At 39.6% G+C, this 24895-nt stretch overlaps 2 protein-coding genes across 3 annotated transcripts in view; both read right to left on the bottom strand.

Annotated features, from left to right (window-relative positions):
• Positions 1-1850: 1850 nt before the first annotated feature.
• LPCAT2 (lysophosphatidylcholine acyltransferase 2) overlaps positions 1851-24895 on the bottom strand; it is a 51630-nt gene continuing 28585 nt past the window's right edge. For both annotated transcript variants that reach the window (XM_054048972.1, XM_054048973.1), the window contains 7 exons: positions 20260-20314; positions 15500-15582; positions 14747-14872; positions 12752-12905; positions 4303-4401; positions 2585-2726; positions 1851-2201 (listed from right to left, as the gene is read on the bottom strand). In XM_054048972.1, the coding sequence (XP_053904947.1) occupies positions 1960-2201; positions 2585-2726; positions 4303-4401; positions 12752-12905; positions 14747-14872; positions 15500-15582; positions 20260-20314 (901 nt within the window). In that variant the 3' untranslated portion in view covers positions 1851-1959. The remainder of the gene's footprint in view (positions 2202-2584; positions 2727-4302; positions 4402-12751; positions 12906-14746; positions 14873-15499; positions 15583-20259; positions 20315-24895) is intronic.
• CAPNS2 (calpain small subunit 2) lies at positions 9334-10841 on the bottom strand. Its single transcript, XM_054048974.1, has one exon. The coding sequence runs from the start codon at positions 10685-10687 to the stop codon at positions 9944-9946; it is 744 nt and encodes a 247-aa protein (XP_053904949.1). The 5' UTR covers positions 10688-10841; the 3' UTR covers positions 9334-9943.

Here is a 24895-nt window from a genome sequence, read left to right as displayed (position 1 = left end):
AATCATGGTTAGATCCTTCTACTGGTATTTGTTGTTGTGGGGTCAGAGCGCACATTCCTAGAGTTCAACTTACACTCAGACATAATTTCTATTTATAAATTATGGTTCGAATCACTGATTCCTTTTACTTGCCTATGACGTGTCCTCATTTACAGGCTGTGGACAGACAAGCATCTCAGAGGCGCCACAAAAGAGATGACTGCAAAATTCTTTTTCCTTTGTGTGCGGTTCCTTTGTGCCAATGTTCCCTTTTACTAGGGGAGTCAGCAGGGAGAATTCTCTGCCATTATATCTCCAGGAAAGCGGCGACCATACGATACTTCTCTAGCCTTGCAGTAAATGACAGCACCATCGTTCTCAGGGCTAAGAATGGCAACTTCAACTTACATTGTACCTTACACCATACGAAGACATTGCAAGAGATGACTTGCTGGAAAACCCCAGCAGCCCATGTAGCGAGTATGTCCTTCCTCCAATACTCACACATGTTCTTTAAAAAAAAAAAAAATTTATTTAAAGCATCTGGAACATGAGAAAGCCACTATATTACAGAAGATCACACATGAAAGCTAAAACATGTAAATAGACCTTGAGACAGTAAAATCATTGATCAAAGGTCAGAAGCCACCATTGCAACTGGACCTCAAATAGCAGAAATAGGTCTCCTGCTGATGCTACACAATGCATTCCAGGCTTTTGAGGTAATATTCCTGAGCCTCTTGCCCATCTTTCAGCAGGTATTCTCTAATTAAAACTAACCTGCCACTTCTCCCTTTGATGAAGAGGGTATTTTATGCAAGTAACTCCTAGGAATGTTGAAAGCTAAGAATATAAATCCCTTAGAGGTTAATGGGGAGAAAAGATGATGGACCAGCATTTCAAAACTCTGGTCCAAAATTGCACAGTAGGGGACTGAGGCAAAGAATATTGCAGTCAACAGGAATCTTTCCACCGACCTCAAGTGGCCTTTGGATCATGCTCTCAGCGTGTATTAAGTGCAGATATGGTTTCTGAAAGCGTATTTTACAGTAGACTCTATTAGAACTATGGCTTGACATTATCCAGAACAAGGTCATGATCACTTGATGACTATTACATCGAAATTTTCCTCTAGTTTTCATATGGCATTAAATTAGTAAAAACTGTGTTTGTTTATATGCCTTTTTTTCCAATTAGTGTTCTAGCCACTGAGGTCCTGTTTTCTGAGTTTTCCTATTCAAATAATGATCTGCTATCTTTGAACTCCAATTCATTTTTATTGTTACAAATACAACCCATTCCATCTTCAGTGGGCCTTTGTCCAAAGACGTTGCTATTAACATCAGTGAATCAACATGGCTTTGTTGAGAAATTTTGACTGAGGTTGACAACAGATAAAGGAAAGCCTCAAGACAGCCATGCACTAACTAAAATAGCAACTTCCTAACACTTGTTCTCCTATGAATTCTAAATTTTCTATACTTTTGAAATTTCAGAAATGTTGAAGGGTGCCCGTTGACTAAAAAAAACGAAGTCTGATATTTAAATGTCCTATAGTGAGGGAGAGCAGCAAATCTTCTCCTCAGCCCCTATTGGGAAATTACTTTTCTTCAGTTGGCTACCCTAACAATGTCTGCTACCTTGTAAACACCTTGCTTGGAAGAGAGTAAACAATATTCACAGTCCTGAAAGACTGACACCAAAAAAAATTGAGGCTATGGTATTCATTTAACTTAGATTCAGATTGTATTGTGCAATCTACCTAAGAGGGGACATTTTTACTTATAACACCGAGTGGCAGAATGCAATAAATTATTTATCCCTCCTCCCCCACAATTCTGACACACAGAGAAATACAAAAAAAGTAAAAACATTCTTAAAATCTTAACTTTTATCAATATTCAACAAATACATTTTGATATAAAATAACCTCAGTGAAATCTGCACAGTGTAAATGCAAAATTATCAGGCTGTTTATACTTAGTCATCCTTTTTGTCTGAAGTACTTGAGAGGTCTTCTTCATTGCCTTCAGGACCAACTTTATTTCTTGCGATTGGGGTCTTTTCTGAGAGTGATGTCTTACTCTGTGAGTATGTGTCTTCTGGTGTCTGATAATCATCTTCTTCGTCTGATGTCTGTAGATGGCACCTCTGTAGCTCTAGATATGTAGTAAATAACTTGGCATATTCTGGATGCTTAAATGCAAAGTCCTTAAACTCATCTGAAATTAAAGACAGTAAAGACAGTGTGTTGAGCAGCAACGATGCAAAATATTCTACTGCACAATAACAGTATTACAGCAAAGAAAATTATAGTGACTGCCACACTGAGACCAGTATCCCTTCACTGACAGTGACCAGGACAAGATGCTTCAGAGGAAGGCGCAAGAGACTCGAGCAGGGGAAGTTTTGGAATTACTATTTATATTGTAGCTGTTCTATATTTAGTCTTATTAAAACTTCCAGAAACTGAAATGCCAATGTTAGACTTTTTTTGTGGGGAAAAGAGTTCTGAATCTGTAATAATCAGAGACTGAGATCTTAGAGTAGTAATATCAAGGCTCTTTCTTAGTATAAGTGTATTAGTTCTATGGAATATACTTACTATAGGCGATCTTCCCAGAATTATCTGTGTCTATTTCCTTAAAGAGCTGAGAAACATCAAGGTCAGGGACTCCGAGAGATGACCGGAGAATACAAGCAAACTCGTCTTCTGTTATGCTGCCGTCATCATCAACGTCAAAGAGCTGAAGTAGAAAGATTACAAAACTGTAATGTGAACACCCCTAGTAACAGTTTGCCTATGTGGTAGCGCAGCAATTTCAATTCAAATTAACCTTTGAAAGCACCCAATAATGGTCTCTGCCATTCAAGATGTCTCAGCAGTTGTCACTGTGATTTGAAGTCTGGAGTCCCAACAACTAATTTTTATTACAATTTTTTTTTTTAAAATATGTTTTTTTTTCCAGAGAATGAGATGGAACATTTTTCAAGGAACTTTTCAAAAGAAAGACAACACTGTGATCAAAGGATGCATGATGGACAAATGCAATAATTGGATGTAAATATGCTGTACTGGAGAATATGCTCAGAAACTAGTCATGGAAAAATACCACTAAATTAGCTTTTTCAAAAACACGGCCCATAGTTTGTTATAAACTGTTGTATTTAAAAGGGATGTGATAACCTCTAAAAAGTGTCCCACGTATATGTACTAAAAAGAACACCATCAGGCTTTTGTCTTCTTTTTCTGCAAGTTAAACTTTTATGACATGACTGAACTTGCTACTATTTTGGCTAGGATGAAAATCCATATTGTAATAACATGCATGATTTGTTGCCCACTACATATTTCATCCCATCCTTTCTAGCATGGCAGCGGCAGTGAGCAGCTGCACTAACCACTCACTAGTGTCAGAAATAAAGGGAACAATGGCTCCCATCCTGCAAAGAGCTCCCCAAGGGTGAACCCCTGCAATCGAGCAGAACCCATTGCAAGTGAAACCACGTTTGATAGCAGATAATGGAAGAAAAGTCATAGCTCCATTTCAGAGCAGAACGCTTCCCACTGAGGAGAGTAATGCTGTCCAAATTATCGGCTTCAAAGGAAATGCAACAGTTAATATACCATTGGCGGTGGCTATAGTTTGGAGGCCAGTCTTTCTGAGGATCTTCAGACACAACATCTCTGAAAAAGCACTGGAGCAGTGGTTGAACAGGCTGGATTGCCGGAATACTTAGCTATATAGAGCAGCAATAGGACACAATAATTTCACATAAAAATATAGGCAACTTCTTGAGTAAGCACTGGTCTCTCTTATGAGAGTCCTGTTCAGAGTAACTGTCCCTCACATCTCAAGACACTGCACGAGAAATACACAAAAGCAGAGCAGTGGAGGGATTTCAAAGTCTAAGTGTCCATGATTCAAAACAAGCTGGTAACTAATTTTTTATTTTACTAGCCTTGACATGTCCATTGATGATTTTTTTAAAAAGAACAGCTAGACTTGAGCCCCACCAGACTATTCTGATCTACAGATCACTCACAAAACGCCCCCACAGAAGTGTGTAACTGTTGCTGAATCATTTTTGGAGTTATCTTGCCAAGTTACATATTCCTTAGTGCTTTCACATGGCTTTTGAAGAACTTGTCTAAGCTGACATCTGCATTTTCTTCACTACAAATGTCAATTGGTTTAAGAGCATTACTCACATTTGCATAACAGATTGAATCTATAAATTTGTATTATGATTTGAAAGAGAACAGAATTATAGTCAGCCCAGGTTTGTCAGGTTTACAGTACTGTACTAAACTGAACTTACCTTAAATGCCATCTGAATAGTCTCTTCTGTGTTGGCAGGATTACAAAGAACAGACAAACCAATCACGTATTCTCGGAAGTCTATGGTGCCATCTCCATTCTGTAACCACAAAGACAAATGGCAAAAGTTAGAGTTAATAGCTTGGATCACTTGAAAGGCTCACCATATGAGAAATATAATCAAGCTATGCAATCTGTACTAATGCTTAATTTACTATTTAAAAAAAAAATCAGGAAAAAAATCAGTACATTTGTACCATTTAAAAAATGACCAGAGAAAGCATTTCTACAGATGAACAATTGACTTCTGGTTGCAGTTTTGTAAGCACCAGTTCACAAAAGGATTAAAATCTTTACCTGCGTAAGAAGAGAGTTTTGGTTATTAGCTTTTGATCACCTCCAAAAGTACTTTTGGCTACAAGGAATAGAACACAGAGATATGATGCAGCATATACACAGGCAAGAAGTTACCATGGGATTTCTGTGGAGCAAGTACTACATTCAGAATACCTGTAAAAATACCTGGGACACTTCATGAGTCAAACTACAAGATACACCTCTACCCCGATATAACTCTGTCCTCGGGAGCCAAAAAAAATCTTACCGCGTTATAGGTGAAATCGCATTATATCAAACTTGCTTTGATCCGCCGGAGTGCGCAGCCCCGCACCCCACCCCACCCCCCGGAGCACTGCTTTACTGTGTTATATCTGAATTTGTGTTATATCAGGTCGCGTTATATTGGGGTAGAGGTGTATTGCACTTTAATCATAATGGCCTGTATTGGAAGTAGGAAAACCAGATTGTATTAAGTAGAAAGATACTACAATACATTCATTCAGACCTAAACTGGAGTTCCTTTGATGGGACTGGCTACCAGGTTGAGGTGAAATTATTTGCGAGTCTATTTGCAGTGAGGGGAAGTGGCAAATACCTGCTGAAATACATGTGCGTATTTGAGTTGATTGTATTTATGTGATGACCTTAAAAGTTCTTTGTGGACTTAAGAGATATTCTGTCATGGGTAAGAAACAGTAACATTTGAAAGTTAGATGACCAGACACAAAGCATCTACCTTGAGGTTAAGGTGACTGGTGATTCCTGGGCTGAAATATTCCCATGAGACATTCATCAAAAAATTTTGAACAGCGAACAAATTTGTAAAAACTGAATGCTGATGGTGCAGAATTCATGAGGAAAAAAAAAAAGGTGGGCTACATTTCTGAATTAAAATATTCTTCCAGGAGGCAAAATAGTAGTGTCAAGATCCTCCCAAGTGGATCAATATGAAACATTTTACAGACAAATGAAGGAACAATAGTCTTGTGGGTAAACACACAGAGCAGAAGGGAGATCTGCATAGCTTTCTGGCTCTGCAACCAGCTTGTGCGGTCCTCTTGAACACAACACACTTAGTGTCTCTGTTCCTCAGTTCCCCCATTTGTATAATGGAATAATAAGCTACCTAATGGAACAGTGCCAAGACTAAATTGTAGAGTGCCTTCAGATCCTTGAGATCTGCATACTGTGGATTTCCATTACTGAATGAGTGCTTCTGCACTTTGGATGGTCCTGGATTCAGATAGGTGGGTGAGAAAGTATTTTTTCTCTTAAACAAACAAAAATGACCAATATACTTGGCAAGATTTAAAGCAATTGCTACCTAGATCCAAGTTTACTCAACCTCTAAAGCAAATACACTGCCAGTTTACAGACACCCATGTTTTGTTTTCTATTGATAGGGTAAAGAATCTTTGTGGAAACATTTAGAATATTGAATATCACCTACTGTTTAGAGACTTGCGGGTTTGCCAACAAGTTTCCTTATAAAATTCTTCACTGCTAATAAAATTACCAGCATCCTGTTAGACAGGTAGCATGGTATAATTTGATGTTTGTTGGCAATTTTCTAGTCAATCTCTGCACTTTAACCTCTGTGATTAACAGTTAGCTGGTACCGCAGTACAATTTTTTTTTTGTCCAATAGTTTCTGATGCCAGACATTTGAACACTATGGATCTTTTGACATCCAAATGTTAGATATACAATGTATCGTTGCTTTTTATTGTGTAGTTTTACAATCTGAATGCCCGGATTGTTAATTTATCATTAAAGGTCCAGCAAATACTTGTGTATTGTACATAATTAGTTGAAGGTTTTTTGCTGATTCCACTAGAACTGTTTTCAGGAATTTACAATTCCATTATACATGTAGCGTGGCATGGAGTACAGTTTTAGCTTGGGTATGGTTTTTTTTTAAATGGTTTAAGATTGTCCCCGTGGTGCATAAAAATATGAATGCAAGAGTTGAGGGTGGGAAAGTAAGCTATGTTAAGTGAATATGGCCTTGGTTTAAAACTAAAACACACAGAATTTGAAAATCAGTTGGTTCATAATGGGGACTAATGCTTTCATTATTAATAAACGGAGCATGACAAAGTTAGAATGGTCAAATTATTTCCATCTAGGTGTCAAAACCAAGAATTAAATACAGTGCAATCAGAAGTACTTCATTCCAGCATTTTGGATATCTGGGTGTGATAACTGCACTTCAAGTTCATACTGTGACTTAATCATACTAACTCCTAGGATGCTGGCTACTTGCCAGATGGTTTGACACTTGATGAAAAGAGAGGTGGGAGGGGCAGGAGCAGAAACGGAGATGTTTGCATGGCTCCTGGCATGAGAGAGGATAGGAGGGAAAGGATGGTCACTGAATTAAAAATGCATCTAGAGAAACACTGACAGTAACAAGCAATGTCACTGCAGGTAAATTTGGCCTAACAGCCTCTCTGTTTTCACAGGAGATTGTGCTTTGCAGCACGATATGCAAGATTTAAACTCTGTAGCCAAAGCTATTCTGAGAGATGATTTGTGAACCAAAACCCCAATTCCCCAAATAGCAAAGGTAAGGGGTTTCCACGCACAGCTACTTTTTCAATTTAAAATTTTGGTTTTCATTTCAGGTCTGTCACATTAACTCATTGCAACCGTCTGGTGAAATGTCCCCCCTCGATTCTCTCGCCATCGGCATACACCACGTGGTGATGCAGAAGCCACTGCCTCTGGTTATTATATAGCCCAAGTCATACACTAGGATAATAATGGCACTTACCAGGCTTCCATGGGCTATCTACCTGCAATATGCCCAGCAGAGTTCAGGGTGGCTATGACAGACCATGGGGTATACCGGCCTGGAAAGCACGAATGAAGCAGTGGCTGGCTAGTGTGACTTCGGGATCCTGCAGTGTGCTGAATGCCTGAATACTGCTCCCCAGCTATACTTCTTATTAATTGGGTATTTGGCATAGCAAATACATGTAGCTCATTTAAATATTTGTATGTTGCTAAACAAAAGTACAAGTTAAATATAACAATTTTACTGTGTATTCTGATTTTAAACCAGACTTCAGCATTGCATTGCCATTTTCAGTATGGAGTACTATATATTAAGACGTATTTTCTGTTTTTGAGTCAGAGGTATGCGCTCAGTTAAGTACATTTATGGTGGTCTCAGTAGCAGTAAAGCTTGCATATTGTAGGAAAAACACCCCCGCCCGCACACACAATAAACGGTCTCTTTACAGCTCCATAGGGAGAAAGATAGGGCATGGACACTGAATTACCTTTTTTCCAACTAGCAAAACCCCTTCCAAGGCCAGGTGGATGCACAGGAGTGATGTGGAAAAAGCCTGTGGTGTCACTGCCCAAGGGGCCCAACTTGCACTGTGCCTATAAAAGGTGTCATAACAGGGATAGTTTTCACGTCGACTTTTACCATCATTTCTAGTTTGATTTAGAAACCATATTTCCTAGAAGAACTGTTCATGCATGTCAAAGAAAATCATCACAATTGCTTCTAGGTCTGCAACAGAGAGAGTGGAATTCCTATTGGACACAGCAGTAGGGACATGCTTTTACATGTCTCATTTTCATAACAGGGAACATCATGCAGGAGGTTGTTATTTTAATCCTTCCCTGCCAAACAATTACCTGTACCCACAGGTGAGATCTCACTAGCCTGAAAGAAAGAGATTCTAAAGCAAACATTAGCATTCACCAAGGTGTCATTCTCTCTCTTTCACTCACTCTTCCACTGGGATTATTACCCACATAGCCAAAATGCTTATGTAGATAAAAGTATGCTTCTGTGATTTATTAATTTGTGGACGATGTGGAGGTGGATGTGGTTCAGGAGTTAGCCTATTTTGTCACAATTTGACTATTCTTTTATTTTTACTAAGTTCCTGTTATTTAGTCTGGTATCGGGCACCATAAGTGATTTAAATGATGATTCGTACATTGTGGAAGGGTGATCAGATTTCAATGACAATGTGTACAGAGACTCGGTGAACGTAGAAATGGAAATGGAAGCCATAATGATTTCAAAATACATCAGCCTGTTGTTAATCAAATGCTATCCCCCTATTGTTTAGTTAGTTAGCTGCTGATGACACTTTCTTACCAAGGTGGTGTAGGAGGGGAATAGGCGGCTGGATATTTGTAACTAGACATGACTGCTTGACTCATCTTTTCACATTCCATTCAGCTCACACACACACACACACACACACAAATATCAACTAGGCCCATGTAAAATAATTTTGCTTTAAAGCAGCCAAGGACACTCTGACCCGCAGGCGCACACCTTCTACAGTTCCTGCTGCTTCTTGCCTTTTAACGCCACGGAAGCATCTCTGCCCTGACATGAATGGAACTACTGTCGTTGGAGACTGTGGGTCAAATTCATCCCTGAGGAAACTCCACTTCAATGGAGATAAGCCAAGGCTGAATTTGTCCGTCTGTCTAATAGGTGACCGCAGCAGTTCAACGACCCTCTTGATAGGCAATTCTGTATTATAACACTACTCAGATTATTGCACTTTACAGTAAAAATATTTGTTAGAAGGCTGCAGGAATAAAAAGAGTATATACCAAGCACCAGGTCCCCAGGAAACATTTCAGCTGAAAACAATGAGACAGCAGAAGTAGGAAAGAGGAGAGATTTAGTTTGTCTCTCAAAATCCACTGATTATTATAATAATTACAACTCCAATTTATTTTCCCCATTACAAATAATTCCTTACAAATTAGAAATCAATACACCTCTATTTACTAGCAATTTCCCTACAGGCAAGCACAGCTTCTGCCTCCAGCAAAATCAGCACTGATAGATAACACATAAAAATCAAAACAGTCATCAAGAACAACCCCAATCTTAAGAAAAAATCAGAAATGTATTCTGTATTATATGTATACGTCCACCAGCCCCCAACATGCTATACGAGACGAAAGCCTTAACCACTACTCTTCCCATCAACGTTCTCTCCTTTTTGAACCCAAATCTAGTTTTCTATTATAGGTACTCATATGCATGTGCATGCGCACACACCCAGAGTCTTGCACAGCTCAAGAAATGCTCCATTTGCTAGCCCCTCAGCAATCCAAACAACTGTAAAACGTACACTGTTTTTTCTACTAACATTTCACAATAAACTAAGGGTTTTTAAGCATTAAAGTATTGCGTGCTCTTTCATAGCAACAGAACAGTTGCCCTTGAACAAGGAGAAAGGCTCCAGTTAGTTAACACCAGTATAAACAAGAGCACACAGTTGGAGTGTATTCCATTCCAGTGTGCTCTCTCAGGAGTACATGGTCAGCTGCAGCCACTCTTGAATGTTCATGTTCACCAGGCCGTCTCCATCTTGGTCCAGGGATTTGAAGGCACGGAACATGCCATCCAGTCGCACCAAGCAGCTGATGAAGTTATTGAAATCCATGCTCCCATTTTCATCGGCGTATCTGCGAATGATCATCTGGTAGAGCTGTTCGTTCAGCTGGAACCCTGCAGCCTTGAAGGCATCTGGCAGCTGAGCACTCCCAAGAATTCCCGACTGGTCGGAGTAGTGTTCTTTGTACACGCACTGCCACTTCTTGATGTTGTTCCACAGGTATTTAAACTCCTCAAAGCCCAGCTTGCCAGTTGTGTCACTGTCCATGACTGACACCATGCTCCGGCATGTGTCCAGGCTGAAGCCCTCAGTCTTCAGGTTTTTATGTCTGGCCACCACCTTGTTCAGAATGTCCATCAACTCGGTGGCGCACACTTCCATGTCGTCTCCAGCCAGCTGGACAAAGAGTCGGCGGAACTGACGGATCTCCTCACTTTCACCGGCTTCCACATTCATGAAGTGGCTGCGAGGAGCTGGGGGTGGTTCTGGGGTGTACTGAGCTGCTACCTCACTGATAATGTTGACGAGTCCTCCAACGAGTCCTCCAAGATTCCCTCTTCCTTGTCCACCTCCTGCTAAAAGACCTCCCAGGCCTCTTGCAAGGCCCCCTCCACCACTGCTCCCGCCACCAAGCAAGGCTTGAGCGAGGAACATGGTGAATGGTTTACAGAGAATTAACCAGATGAGAGCTGAAAATCCTGCAGCCTCTGAGAGCAGTAATGGAGTCTGAGCTGGGTGTGAGCAAAATACATATTATCTGTCTGAAGTATTAGTATTCCCCATGCCCAGGCACGTCTGATGCATTTGCCTGAATTCCATCAGCTCCCTGCAGCCACCCTCTGCTTTTGACAAGCTATAAAGTATTTCTCTCTCCAAATGCTTGCTTTTTATTTTACAGATCAGATTTGTTTTAGCTGATGTGAAACCATTTTAGGGTAAAACTGAGGGGTTGAAAACCATACAGCAAAAATTTCAAAATGTCCTTGGTGGTCCTTTGAGCAATGCAACATTAGAAAGGACCACAGCCAAGGTTAGACGACTTCTAACTTAACTTCCCAAGGAGATCTGCTCAGTTTACCATGGTTGTATCTGTCCCTGCATTGTCCTCTCCAATGTCTTTACCTTTGTTGGAGTTCAGAAATTAAAATAACTTGTTTGTCCAAATAGGTGCAGCGTTGCTAGCAACAATACAAGATTGCCTAACCAGCCATGCCAATGGGTCTCAACCTCCCACTTACGGTGATGGCCACAGCCTAACGGTCAGGATATTTCAGTTTCATTTTTTGTCTGTAGCCTCTCTGCTAAGACTGAACAAGAATCAGGTCTGATGGGGGTTTCTATATCACGGGCCCCTGTCCACTCATTTTACTATCTGAGATTTTGATGGCCTTTTGGTGGCTACAAATTTGGGTGAGGCTTAAGTCAATGACCTGGAGCTGAGAGTTCCCATAACTCAATAACCTTCCTTCCCCAAAGAGCTGCGTTCTTGCGTGCAAGTTGAGTATTTTGAAATTAAATTAAAAAAAAAAAAAGCAGGCAGGAAGAACAAGGTATTGATGAGACGCTCGAACCAGACTTACAAGAGCATCAGCAGTAAGCTTGCTATCCTGTCAAAGACCTGGGATTTTAAGCGTAACTGATTTAATTTGGGGCAAGTGGATAGAATTTTCAGTGAAAATAAACATCTCAACTACTCTACTGCTGTGTAGGACCCTGCCACATGGAGCCATACCGTAATCTGGTAATCAGCACCACACTGTAAGCATGGAGAGTGATCCTCAAATGACAACAGTTTACTCAGCATACGGGAAAGTCCCAACTTGGGGAAAAGTAGGGCTTTAGCCAATAGTTTCCTAGAGAGGGACACTATGGTCATTACTGAACAGCTGGGATTAAATACGGTCTATGGCGACGAAATGTTCACATATGCCTGTAGGTCAGGCACTTTCAATACAGTCAGCGTTTTAAACAGAAGAAGAAGAAATTGGACCCTTCATTTTCTGCTGATGAATTCGTTCAGACCTGGAGAATCTCAAAACAAGTTTTGTCAGTGCTATATGGCACAATTCCTTGACAGAGAAGTTTACTAAAAGCAGGACCAGGAAAAACATGCAGAGTTTGTGAAACTCCCAAAATAAAACATGAACAACAGATCCTCGAGTGCTTGCAGCCAGGGCTGGCTTTAGGACGTGCGGGGCCCGATTAGAAAGACCCACCACCGAAATGCCGCCGAAAACAGCGGCAGCGACTGATCTACCGCCAAAGATAGCGGCGGCAATTTGGCGGCAGCTCAATCGGTTGCCGCTGTTTCCAGCGGCACTTCGGCGGAGGGTCCTTCCTCGGCAGCCGTTGTCTTCCGGGGCCTTACTTGAGGGGCCCCTCTTCCGGATGCTGCTGGGCCTGATTCACAGGAATCAGGGGAATCAGCCTAAAGCCGGCCCTGCTTGCAGCATACCATGCTGATTGTACATAGCACACAGTGCATAAATGGCAATCTTTCAAAGTACAGCATGTTTCCACAAGCACGAAGTGCACTCGTATTACATGTACTGGGCTCCCTCAGTTACCTGCAGCCTTACAATCCTGTCAATAGGATTTTGGTTGGCAATTTACTCCTTTTGTGAGCTGGATTTATGTTTGCAAATATCTTTAGGGAAAATGATTCTTAAGACAATGTTACTAAGACACCTTATTTCAATCAGTGCCATAAATCCTTACCCTATCGAAGAGTAGGAACAGCTCTTTGAGAACATCTGAGACAGGCAGCTTCAAGTGCTCGGCAAACTCCTCCATTCCAATTCTTCCCCCTTTGGAGGCATTTGCAATAGCAGCAAACGTATTCAGTTGATCTCGGATAGGATCCCATTTTAGACTATAAAAATCAGAGGAAGACATAATTAACTTCTGTGTAGCAGGGCTCAAGAGAGATGGAGTTTTAGTAGCAAGAGAATGATTGCAGTTTCCACAGCAGAAAACTGGATAGCGTGGAGTATGTAGTACACTGAAAAGGTTGTGCTTTCAATATGCGATATTTCATACTGAATCAGCATTTAAAAACCCCTGAAAACTATTTTTTTTTTAAACTAAAACTAATTCTGTGCTTAGGTATCTCAGCACTCACTGCACAGAAGATGAAAGTTTTCAGAAGCATAGGCAACATCTGGCAACAGAACTAAAGACAACATTTCACTGCCTTAAATTTGAATCCACCCAGCCGTCACTGTTTCATGTCACAGCATTAGCTCCCACATGGGAGAGGGCACCTTCTAGCTCTGCAACTAAGCCGCTGGCTGAGTAATGATACTGATGCACCCCAGAATGCATCTCATTGTCAGGAGAAGTGACAACACCCTATCCCCAACACAGAGGAAGCGTGGTCCCGTGATTTGGGTAGTAGACGGCACTTGGGAGATGCAGATTCAATTTCCAGCTCTGGTACAAATTTCCTGTGTGACTCTGGAGCAGTCACTTGGGCTCTCTGTGCCTCAGCATCCCAACTGTGAAATGGGGATAAAAGTACTTCCCTATCTCACAGGGCTGCTGTGAGGATAAATACATTAAAGATTGTGAGGTGCTCAGATACTACTGTTGCAGAGGGCTATAGAACTACAATAGACAGATTCTTACTTCCTCACACAGGCGCATAGTCCAAGCCATAATTTAATCCCTGCAGGCTTTTCCATCTCTAATTTCTAGAGAGACTATATTACTTTTCAAATCCTAAAATACATTACGCAAGATCAAATAATCAACCAGGCAATTTGTCCTTTGTTCATAGAATCATAGAACTGGAAGGGACCTAGAGAGGTCATCTAGTCCAGTCCTCTGCACTCATGGGAGGACTAAGTATTATCTAGACCAGGGGTCGGCAATGTTTGGCACGCGGCTCGCCAGGGTAAGCACCCTAGCGGGCCAGGCCAGTTTATTTACCTGCTGACGCGGCAGGTTCGACCGATCGCAACCCCCACTGGCCGCGGTTCGCCGTCCCAGGCCAGTGGGGGCGGCGGGAAGCCGCGGCCAGCACATCCCTCGCCTGCGCCTAATGTCCAACCTAAACCTCCCTTACTGCAATTTAAGCCCACTGTTTCTTGTCCTATCCTCAGAGGTTAAGAAGAACAATTCTTTTCCTTCCTCCTTGTAACAACCTTTTATGTACTTCAAAACTGTTATGTCCCCTCTCAGTCTTCTCTTCCCCAGACTAAACAAACCCAATTTTTTCAATCTTCCGTAATAGATCATGTTTTCTAGATCTTTAATCATTTTTTTGTTGCTCTTCTCTGGACTTTCTCCAATTTGTCCACATCCTTCCTGAAATGTGGCATCCAGAACTGGACACAGTATTCCAGTTGAGGCCTAACTGGCGCAGAGTAGAGCAGAAGAACTACTTCTCGTGTCTTGCTTACAACACTCCTGCTTATACATCCCAGAATGATGTTCGCTTTTTTGGCAACAGTATTACATTTTAGCTTATTTAGCTTGTGGTCCACCATGACCCCCAGATCCCTTTCCGCAGTACTCCTTCCTAGGTAGTCACTTCCCATTTTGTATGTGTGCAACTGATTGTTCCTTCCTAAGTGGAGTACGTTGATTTGTCCCTATTGAATTTCATCCTATTTACTTCAGACCAATATTACTGTTTCTGGAGAACACGACACAATGTCTTGTGCAGCTCTAAAGTCATTAAAGACCTCTGAATAGCAAAACCGCTCTCACTTCAGTTTCTTGCTGATTTTAGTAAACTCCACCAGCCCTGCTTCCATGGGCAAGGTCAGCTGTCCTGCTGAAATCATAAGTCTGCAGTCTTCAAAAGTATGGTCTGTAACTGGCACATTCAAAGCCCTGAAATGAAGTAGAAAGACAAACATCTTAACAAAGGGATTTTTGAATCTTACTCCCCCACCCCCTCCCCCAACCTTCCTCGGTGCTGGTCTCAAAGGTGATACATAAACAGCCAAGATGAGAATTTATCCTTGCACCACTTAAGTGGTTAGTATAGCTGCTGGGTCAAATTCTGTTCATAGTTATGCCAGTGTAAATCCACAGTCATTACACTGGAGTCAAGCCAATTGTTTGAGATTCACAGTGTTGGAACAGAGCAGAATTAGGCCCGTTAACCATAGTAGAGAAACTGAATCTGTGCACTTATGTCTTGTCATGCAAATGATTACCCCAGCTTTACACCAATTAAATGCATTATAGTGGAGCACAGAACAATTAACTTATTACTAGTCAGTAATAATTAGCCAATTAGGAACTGTCTAGTTACAGAGGCTTTTACACCTTATACAATTAATTTAGAGATTCAAATACGAAACCTTGGACTCAGGTGAATCATGGCTTTGTCAATCACTCCCTGAAATATTTCAGATCCCTAAAACAGTTCAAAATATATTTGAACCAGTGCCCAGGATATATAAGAACAGTTCTTGGTAAGCGCTTGAGAATTTTTTTTATATGGATACATACGTTGCCATGGTATTACGGACTCTGTTGGCAAAAAGATTAGGATCCTTTTTCTCTTCCTCAGTAGGAACATGGACAGGTAGAAACTGAAAAATATAATTTATTCAGTAAATCTGCATAGCCATTAACTTATTACTGATAGGGTTTTGCATCATAAAGGGGAAAAAATATCAGTCAGGCAATTAAGTAATCAGCCACTAGAGGTCACCATAGCCTTAGAAATAGCTCAGGTTTTTTTTTTTTTACTTACCCAAACAAAACACTACACAGCAGATTATTTGTCAATTTGTTCCACGGCTGCTACACGTTGGTTTGGTCTGTTGTAGCTGCTTTAATATGAAATCCAAAACTAAAGAGGCAAATTGCCTAAATACACAGTTCTTCATAAAATTAGGGTTGAGCTCCAGTATTTAGGCCTCAGGGACTGTACACACACTTTTAAAACTCAATGCCCTAAATACCTAGGTACCTAGTACTATATTACAACTTAAATTCAGTCTGTACTAAGGCTAATCTGTTGAAAACATATTGATGTTACAGCTAAATTGTAGAACTTTGAGGACTGGTATTCTATATCTTGTTGTTGGAAAAGGGCAGATGCCCCAACAATAGTGACATGGAGAAATAAATTATTGGAAATCTTCCAATGGAAAAAATATAAAATGGTTTTATTTTCATATAAAAGATGAATGGTTTTATTTCAGGATGAAGTCAATTTTATAATAGATGTTTGCTATTTTTGGAATTTGAACAAAATAAATACACAGATAAGATAATAAGAGGCTGACCAAACACAAATGAATCTTGCAAAGATCTTTTTTTTTTTTTTTTTTAAATATTTGTGTGGAGAGTTCATATTTGTCAATAATGATAAAATAAAAAGTTAAATTTGTCAAAACATCATTATATAACTATCCATTCTTCTGCTCTTTTTCTGTAACAACTGGAGATCAACAAGAGTTAGATTAAAAATTGTGTTCTTTCTTTGGGTCAAGTTTTGTCTTCTGAACCACAGCATTCAGAAATAGGTAATAAATAGTGAGACTGAGACTTAAGCTATTAGACATATTTGGGTGATAGAAAATTTCCAAAAGATGGGTTCTGGACCCCAAAATGGGAATTACTAGCAAAAGACCTGAAGTCAGTTGTATGCTGCTATTTGAAACAGTTGAGTCTTTATCCACTTTGGGGGCATAAATCCATTAAATTTATGAATATGATTTAACCAATTTGAAGCTGACTGTTTAAAGACTTACAACTAATTCAGAGATCCAAATGCAAAATCTGTTTCTTAGGAAAAACAGGTGGTGTGCAGATATCCCTGAAATAGCTTGTGTCCCCAAAATACTGAGTAGATTTATTATGAAATTATAAGAAGGGTTATTGCATTGGAGTAATTTACTGGAAAAGAAGCATTCTCAATTATATTCAACTTTCTAAATCAATGGGGCATCACCAAAAGGTGAGGACTTGGTAACTTAGTTTACAAAGTACATTTTGAATTATTAGCACATCATAATAAATGTGCATAATTCTACTACCACAATAAAAGTCAGTCTTTATTCTGAGACATCAAATAAAGAGAAAAAATAACGAGTGAATTTGCATCAGTGTGAAAATAATGTCTTTCTTGTTATTAAAAAATCTATGTTTACTGTTAAGGATTTCAATAAATGCGGTGTTTGCATCTGTGATTCTTTATAACATGTCGACAAAGGAGCACAAAGAAAATGGGCTTGGCTTGTGGAAATATAGTTGACTTCCGTATGAAACAAACAGGCAAAAGTTCATTTTCAAAGCAATGTGGTGGGAAAGGGATGCAGAACTCCTGTTTAATTCAGTGTGCTGTTTGCACACAGCCCTGTATATTAATTTAGTAATTTGCCATATAATGGCTTCTGTATCTGTTACTCATTTGTAATATATTGTATGTACTTTCTGTATAAACACAGCCCTAACAGTCACAGTTTTCTTTTGCAGTGTGGCGAGCCGTCTCCTTCCTGGTGCCTGCGTGCAGTATGCACTGGCTTACTGCCTGTGAGCATGTCTTTTCAAGTGGCTGTAACAACCAACCACTTACTCCCAACTAAAAGAGTGCTCTCAAACAGCAGGTGGTCAAGTGGCAGAGGTCTGCGTTTCTGGCACTGAAGGTCCTAGAACTGATCCCTGAGGATCACTACGCACTCACTTTGTTCTGAGTCTGATACCCCACCCTGCCCATTATTAAGTTAACTCCTCCTCCTCCACATGTCTTGAGTGAAACAGTGGTTAACTCTCTTGGGCTAGCGAAGCAAAGCACTGACATCCTCTGCAGTCACAGTTATTCACACTATGCATAATCCCTGGCTGCAGGCACTTGAGTAGGATGAAGTCAAAACACATTTGAACAATCCAAAAAATGTGAACCCTAGACATGATTAATCTATGTAAGCCTGCCGTTTGTGTCTCAGGTCCTCGGATGAAAGAGCAAGCTTACTCTTCACCAGCTGAGACTACACCTCTACCTCCTCCAAAGGCAATGGTGATGATGTTTGAGACTCACTGCATGGGACTTGCCCATAACCATACACACTCTGGAGAAGGACTTGATTTAATTTTTCCCATCCTGTGACTGGGGCTAGCACAACTACTTTCCAGCTGACGATGAATAAGAACTCTCTTCTAGTCAGAAATTCCTGAGTATTGCAGAGGGAAATTCCAGCCCTGCAAGATAAAATCCTTTTAAACTCACACAAGTAATGAAAATATCTCCCTGACCTTTTTTGGCCTGCTCCCTCCCTCCTTATGGTATTCACCATGTATATCTTTTGCAATAAGTCTGCCTATCAGATTCTCAGCTTAACTGTTTCACGTCCAATATATACAATTCATTGGGATATGTTCATGATATGTTCTTAAAATACAACTGGTACATTGCTGTGCATCTCTGTACAGAAACATATAGAAGCTCATGGTGATGTCTAATTTATTTTAATTAATTTATTTATTCAATTTATTTCTCTCCGCTGGGGGAGATGTATATTAGTGAAATACTTCATGTCTAATTTTTATAATTTTAGAATTTGAGGGCAGATTTGTTTTATTACGGGTGCACTTGCATTAAATTCTGAGACAGCAAGAGTCCTTTTAAAAAAAAAATACACAGAACAGTGTTAACTATTTTCTTTCTCTACATGTCTAATAAAGACATTTATTCAAATGAGTTACAGGTATGCTGTATTTTCTTTTGCATTACACAGCAATTCATGCATATTAATACCAACAAGGAAACTTGCTAACACACATCAATTACTTGGAGACCCATGGCTAAGTCTTAAATTTTGAAAATAAACAAACAACAGAGATGGCATTGTATTCCATCCAAATCAACTTTGTTCTTCTATTTAACAGGTATAATTTAGCTTATTAATATATCAGGAAGTACTAACAAATATTGTAAGTGCTGTGTAGAATCCTTTGCCAAAGTAATTTAGCTGTAGTGAGAGAGCCCCTCACTACTACGCTTGGTTAGTAAGTCTTTGCTGGGAAGTGAGTGATCCATTTTTGTGTTCATCAAGATCTGAGATGTGCATATATTTTTCTCTCTCTTATCAGATACACCTGTTTGTACTGTACACATTAATAAAGTTAAGAGTAAGCAATAAGATAACAGGTTCACTAAACAAGGCACACTCTTTTTTGAGAATGAAAACACTCCGTTTAATCACTGAATTCCTTAAAAGTATTTCGCTCTGAGCTGTAGGGAACTATTACTGTAAACATGTTACACAGATCACATGGCAACTGCCCTGTGATGCACTCAGTATAGATCAGTGGTTCCCAAACTGGGGTTCGTGAAATATATCCGGGGGTTCTCAGAAAAAAATTCTGTACTAGCAGACAGACCTAGGGATGTGGGCGCTATCTGTGGGGGCCGGCAGCCCGAGCCCCGTAACCATGACTTCCTGGCACAACACGTTTAAGCTTTGTTGTAGTTGTGCATTGTTTGCCTGGACTGCTCAAGACCCGAATGCTTGTGGGAGGAACTCTTTATTGAGTTGGCTTCTTAAATACTTTCATGCTGTTTCACGTCTGGTACTCCTTGATGAAACATATAGGAGGCTAAATCGAAGTGATATGAGCTACAAAAGTGAAATCTTGGAAGAGTGTTGCCGTTTTCATAATGTAATATAATTTATCATTACATTATAAATCTTATGTAATAATAACTAGTGTGTAATAAGCGTGTCATAAAAAAACCCAAATTATTTCCAAGATCACTGCTTCTATAATTTATGCTCAGATAAGGGAGAAAATCCATGGAAATATTCATTTTTAGGAGGGGGTTCACGAGATTTGATATTTTAGTGAAAGGGGTTCATGAGCTGTTAAAGTTTGGGAACCACTGGTATAGATAGCATTCTACTGCCCTCCAGGGTGGGCCGCGGTGAGGGAGAACAAGTTACTTTGTAATTCAATCTGTTCAGTCTTTACAAGCATAGTGAGTCAAATGTTTGTGAACAATGGTATTTATTAGTGATTTTATAACAAATACCCTTTCGACCACTTCCACATATGGGCTCTTGTCAAGAGACATGTCAACACGGGCAGCAGATTAAAAGCTGTATCCACCATGTTTCCCCATAGGGTGAGCTAATCTATTAAGACACGAACTGCACTTATTGCCAAAAGACATTTCTTTTCTGTTAGATATTGATAAAAAATACAGGAACAGTATGTTTATCAAAAAAATCCAAACTTAATAACGTTTCTCCAATTCTTACCTCAACTTCTACCCTCGTTAATGGCTGGCAAAAAGTCATCACACAAAGTTCTTTGCTAGGGAGGGGGAAAAAGATTTTTTTTTTTTTAAGTAACAATCTACTTTCAGCTGACTTGCAAATACCATCTGTTAACATTTTTTCAGTCTCTGTTATTTCTGACAATCTCTATATGCCCTGAGCTGAACCTTCTTGAGATGCTGCCTTAGGTTTTCTTCTTCATAGGGCTGGTTCCTGCTCCTATTAAAGTTAAAGGCATTTTAGCGGTATTTATGCTGCAAGCTCTTCAGAGCAGAGAACGTGTTACACTTTCTAGTGCCATATGCATTTACAGCACTACATGTGTAGTTATCATACACATTCTTCATGCTTTATATAAAGTCAAGAGAGTTCACATCTTGCTAGCAATTTTTTATTTTTATTTTTTTAAACAAGGCTGAAGATGCATTGGGGGACACGGCGAATGATGACTGGATGCCTTTCTGGAAGATATTCAAATCCAAGCTGTTTGGCTCATTACAGGAGTAACTGGTCTGTGTCATGCAGGAAGTCAAGTTAGATCTAACAGTTCCTTCTGCACTTAATCTATGACTTTATAAGAGGTGAAGTTTAGTGGCTTGGCAAACAGGAAATCCTGAGTTTTAGCCTTGCCTCTGGCTCTTACACCCTGTATGAACTTAATCTCTGTGTGTTTGTTCTCCCATATGAAAAGTGAGGCTAATACCTATTAGCCTCCCTCCCAGGATCAGAGGAAGGATTGGTTAAGCTTTTACAGGTATGTGGATTTTGTATGTTTCCAGTACCATCTAAATGCTAACTATTATTATAACAAGAAACTACCAGTGCTCTTTGGGTCTTGAATGCTTTAAAAGGCTGTATGAAGTTTTAACATGGGGGAAGTTGGGAAATGAGGTATGGTTAACCACTTCCACATTTGACTGCAAAAGTGTTCATTCTGTTAGCACTTTCAAGCTGAAAGAGAGAAGCATTTACTTGTAACCTTAAATAAAGGCAAATCCTACAGACAACTTCATTCTGTTTGGCAAGAGTTTTCTGAGAAGGCCGGGGATAGAGAAGAGGTGGTGGAGTGGGAGGGCCAGCTGGACTTTTCTCATTAATTTTAACAGATGACTTAAAATTATAAAACAGTCTTAGGCACTTGTCCCACAGGTTAAAAGAGTGACACAAAAGGAGTGAGTGAAAACAGAATGGGGGCAGACAGGTTTCAGGGAGGGGCCAAGTGTTCTACCAAATGCGATTCCAGCACTGCAAGATGCAATCGATTAGCTCTTTTATTAGACCTTCCTGCACTATTTCCAGATTGCGAAACAAGGGAGACATTATTCAGGATATCATGAAATTTCATTCAAGGGCCTACAGAGTCTAATCACCCCTTTGCCTCTGCTCTCATTTCCTGCTACTCTTCCCTGTTCACCCCCACCCCTGCTTTTCCCCAGTCTTCTTCCCTTCATCCTCTCCCCTCAAAGTCTGCTTCAGCCATGTATCCCCCAGGCTTGATTCACCAGTGCTCATATCTACTCTGGCAAATCTTAAATTCTTAGGTCACATCCTAGTAATCATAAGGGTTTATACCAGCAAGAGAAGTGAGAGCAACTAATAGAGGAACCCAGTAGGGGAAGCAGAAGAAAGAGTCTAGCTTACATATAGCTAGACATTCTCCCATAGACTATGGTTTACTAATTGGCCCTCATGGAGGGAGTTATTTATTTTTACGCTATTATCAGTCTAAAGAGGTTTCCTTTCTAGTTTAAAAACTCAAATAAATCTGTTAGTCTTTAAGGTGCCATCGGACTTCTCATTGTTTTTGTGGATACAGACTAACATGGCTACCCCCTGATACTTAATATCCTATTAGTTTATCATCATGTTCCTTTTAAAACTCCCTCTCCCCAATATATTTTTATTAACATTTATACATAGTCATTTACTTATGCTATTGTTAAATAAGTTCTGGGATCTTCCATATGTATTGTGTAATTGTGTGTCCAGATATGCAATTCTGGCAGATCCCATTACCACCCATTTATTTCCAGCATTTTCTTTTAAATGTATTTAGAAAATTATTTTCTAGCATCATCCCTTCCTAGGACACGTGAAATAATTGGCTTAAGAAATGGCTTGATGGATATGGTCTAATTACAAGGATCTAGTATAATTTTGTATAGAACAAATGCTCTGGAACAAAGGAAAAGCACACGGTTTATGTCTACATTAGTCAAACTGAATGGGGAGGAAGATTTTGAGGATTCAGTTCTTGAAGTCCCTTTGCAGGCTGCCTGTTTACAATATCCCAATCTTCTCACCTATTTCTCTGATAAATTTGACCCCGATACTTTTCATTAATCTTAATATTTCTAGTGTGCCCATGTCTGTGATATCCAAGGCGTCACTTTTCAAATGCAACTTCTTTCTTAAGGCAAGAAAAATAGGTCTGAGCCCTAAATCAGGAGCCAGGAAGAGGAAAAGATAACATATGTAGCTGGGAGTCACATGAATGGAAAAGTGGTTCAGAAATTGAGTCTCAAGTGATCTGCATGAAAGTGAAGACCGTTTTTCTTGTAAAATGTCTGTTTTATTGTGCTTGAATATGGTTCTTAAGTTTATGGGCAAGAAAAGGCAGTTTCTTGAGTGACTCAAGACACTTGAGTATCAGAGGGGTAGCCATGTTAGTCTGGAGCTGTAAAAAGCAACGGAGAGACCTATGGCACCTTTAAGACTATCAGATGTATTGGAGCATAAGCTTTCGTGGGTGAATGCCCACTTCGTTGGATGCATCCGACGAAGTGGGCGTTCACCCACGAAAGCTTATGCTCCAATACATCTGTTAGTCTTAAAGGTGCCACAGGACTCTCTGTTGCTTTTTTCAAGACACTTGAGATAATACACACCCATCCACAGTATTTATTATTTTTATTACCATAGCATCTAAGTAATAAACTAAGAAACTAAAAAATTAGCTCTGTGCAATAAGGCTCATGTAATAATCACACACATTCAAAGCCTATAAAAAAAAATCTACATTCCATCCTTCCACCAACAAATCCAGTATGCGATATATGAACAAGAACAAGGATTTTCCCAGGACCAACTCACACTGTAGGCAGTGGTTGTTTGGGACTATTGAAATAAAAAAATAAAAATAAAAATAAAAAAATCAGGCCACTTGCTTAGGAGAGTTTATAAGCACCTATTTTTGAAAACCTTAGCCTTAAAGCTTAGCTGCTATTAAGAAAATTCTACTTTCTCTACTTGACTTTCAAAAAAGAAATCTTTCTTATCATGTACAAGTTGTCTGAATGGAATTTTATAGAACAAGTGTCCAGGTTGGACAAAATATTAGAGGAAAGTCCTTTATTAGCAACGAGAAGAACTAGATCATCAACTGCTAAGACTACATCAAACATGTAAATACTGGAATCGACCAATGACACTGAGGACATCATGACTAAAATGCTCCTAAAACATACTTAAGAATAGTTCTCCTTGATTATTTCATGTAAATATATTTGACCTGAAAAAAAATTCTATACTACACAATGTTTCTACTGAGGTTTTATAAATAAAATATATGGCATCAAATATTTAAGCTTTAATATGCTCAGTTGCATGAGCACAATTTGGAATCACTTATTAGAAAGCCACCTTCGTTAAGCTATTGCCCTTTGTTGGTCTCTCTCGAAGAGTTTTCACTATTAGTATTTGAAATGGAAAATCTCTCTTCATTGGAATCTCCTAAAGCTAAAGGCACTCTTGTTTCATTGTGCAAGATGAAAAGTACTGTAAGAGTCTGTATATAGAAAGACTGTCTCTCTGTATCTGATGAAGGAGAGGAAGAGATGTTTGCTATGTCCTGGCCTCTTTTTATCTACTGTATCTTGGGCTGAAACTTCAAGTCAGATAGAGAAATGAGTATGCTGGAGGTTAAAATGACACTAAAGAAAGATAAAAATCAAGCAAATTGCTGATGCCTGTGATTTTTCAGTAGTGACAGTCCAAAAGGAAAAGGAAACAAAAACGTTAAGAATTTCACTTCCATGTCTGCTTTACTGTAACATGTGAAAAAAGCAAAAGCCAGGAGACGACTAACCAAATCAACTTTTGACAATATGCACAGTTATTTAAACGGCAACATTTGCCTCTTCTAGAACAGTTATTATTCTGGTGTTACTAGCAACCAGAAAATCCAGAACTGAATTTTTTTACTATCTGTGGGAACCATCCTGATCTAGCTACAATGCAAAAGTCCGTAAGCAGTCAAGCCTTCGAATATTCCTTGGACACTCTACTGCAGGGGCAGAAGCTTTGCATTTATAAAATTTAATGCTAGAATAACTGGAAATAATTATTTGGGAATGTTACGAATGCAATGCACCTGCAGTTCCACATACAATAGGGCTCGGTTTTCTTCCACTTTTACCTTGACTTCACTGGAGTTACTCTGGATTGATACCAATATAAGCAAGGGGATCCTCAGGGTGATATAACTGGGAAATGACAGATCCTTACAGGACAGAAAAATAAAACAAGTACAAAACTTGCTGCCATAATAATACCTGGCTCTTATATAGTGCTTTTTATCAGTAGATCTCAAAGCTCTTTACAAAGGAAGTTAGTATCA

This window comes from Malaclemys terrapin, chromosome 14, assembly GCF_027887155.1.
Source record: "Malaclemys terrapin pileata isolate rMalTer1 chromosome 14, rMalTer1.hap1, whole genome shotgun sequence".
Taxonomy (NCBI): domain Eukaryota; kingdom Metazoa; phylum Chordata; order Testudines; family Emydidae; genus Malaclemys; species Malaclemys terrapin.
The sequence above is the reverse complement of the archived record's forward strand: the minus strand, read 5'-3'. Positions and strand labels throughout refer to the sequence as shown.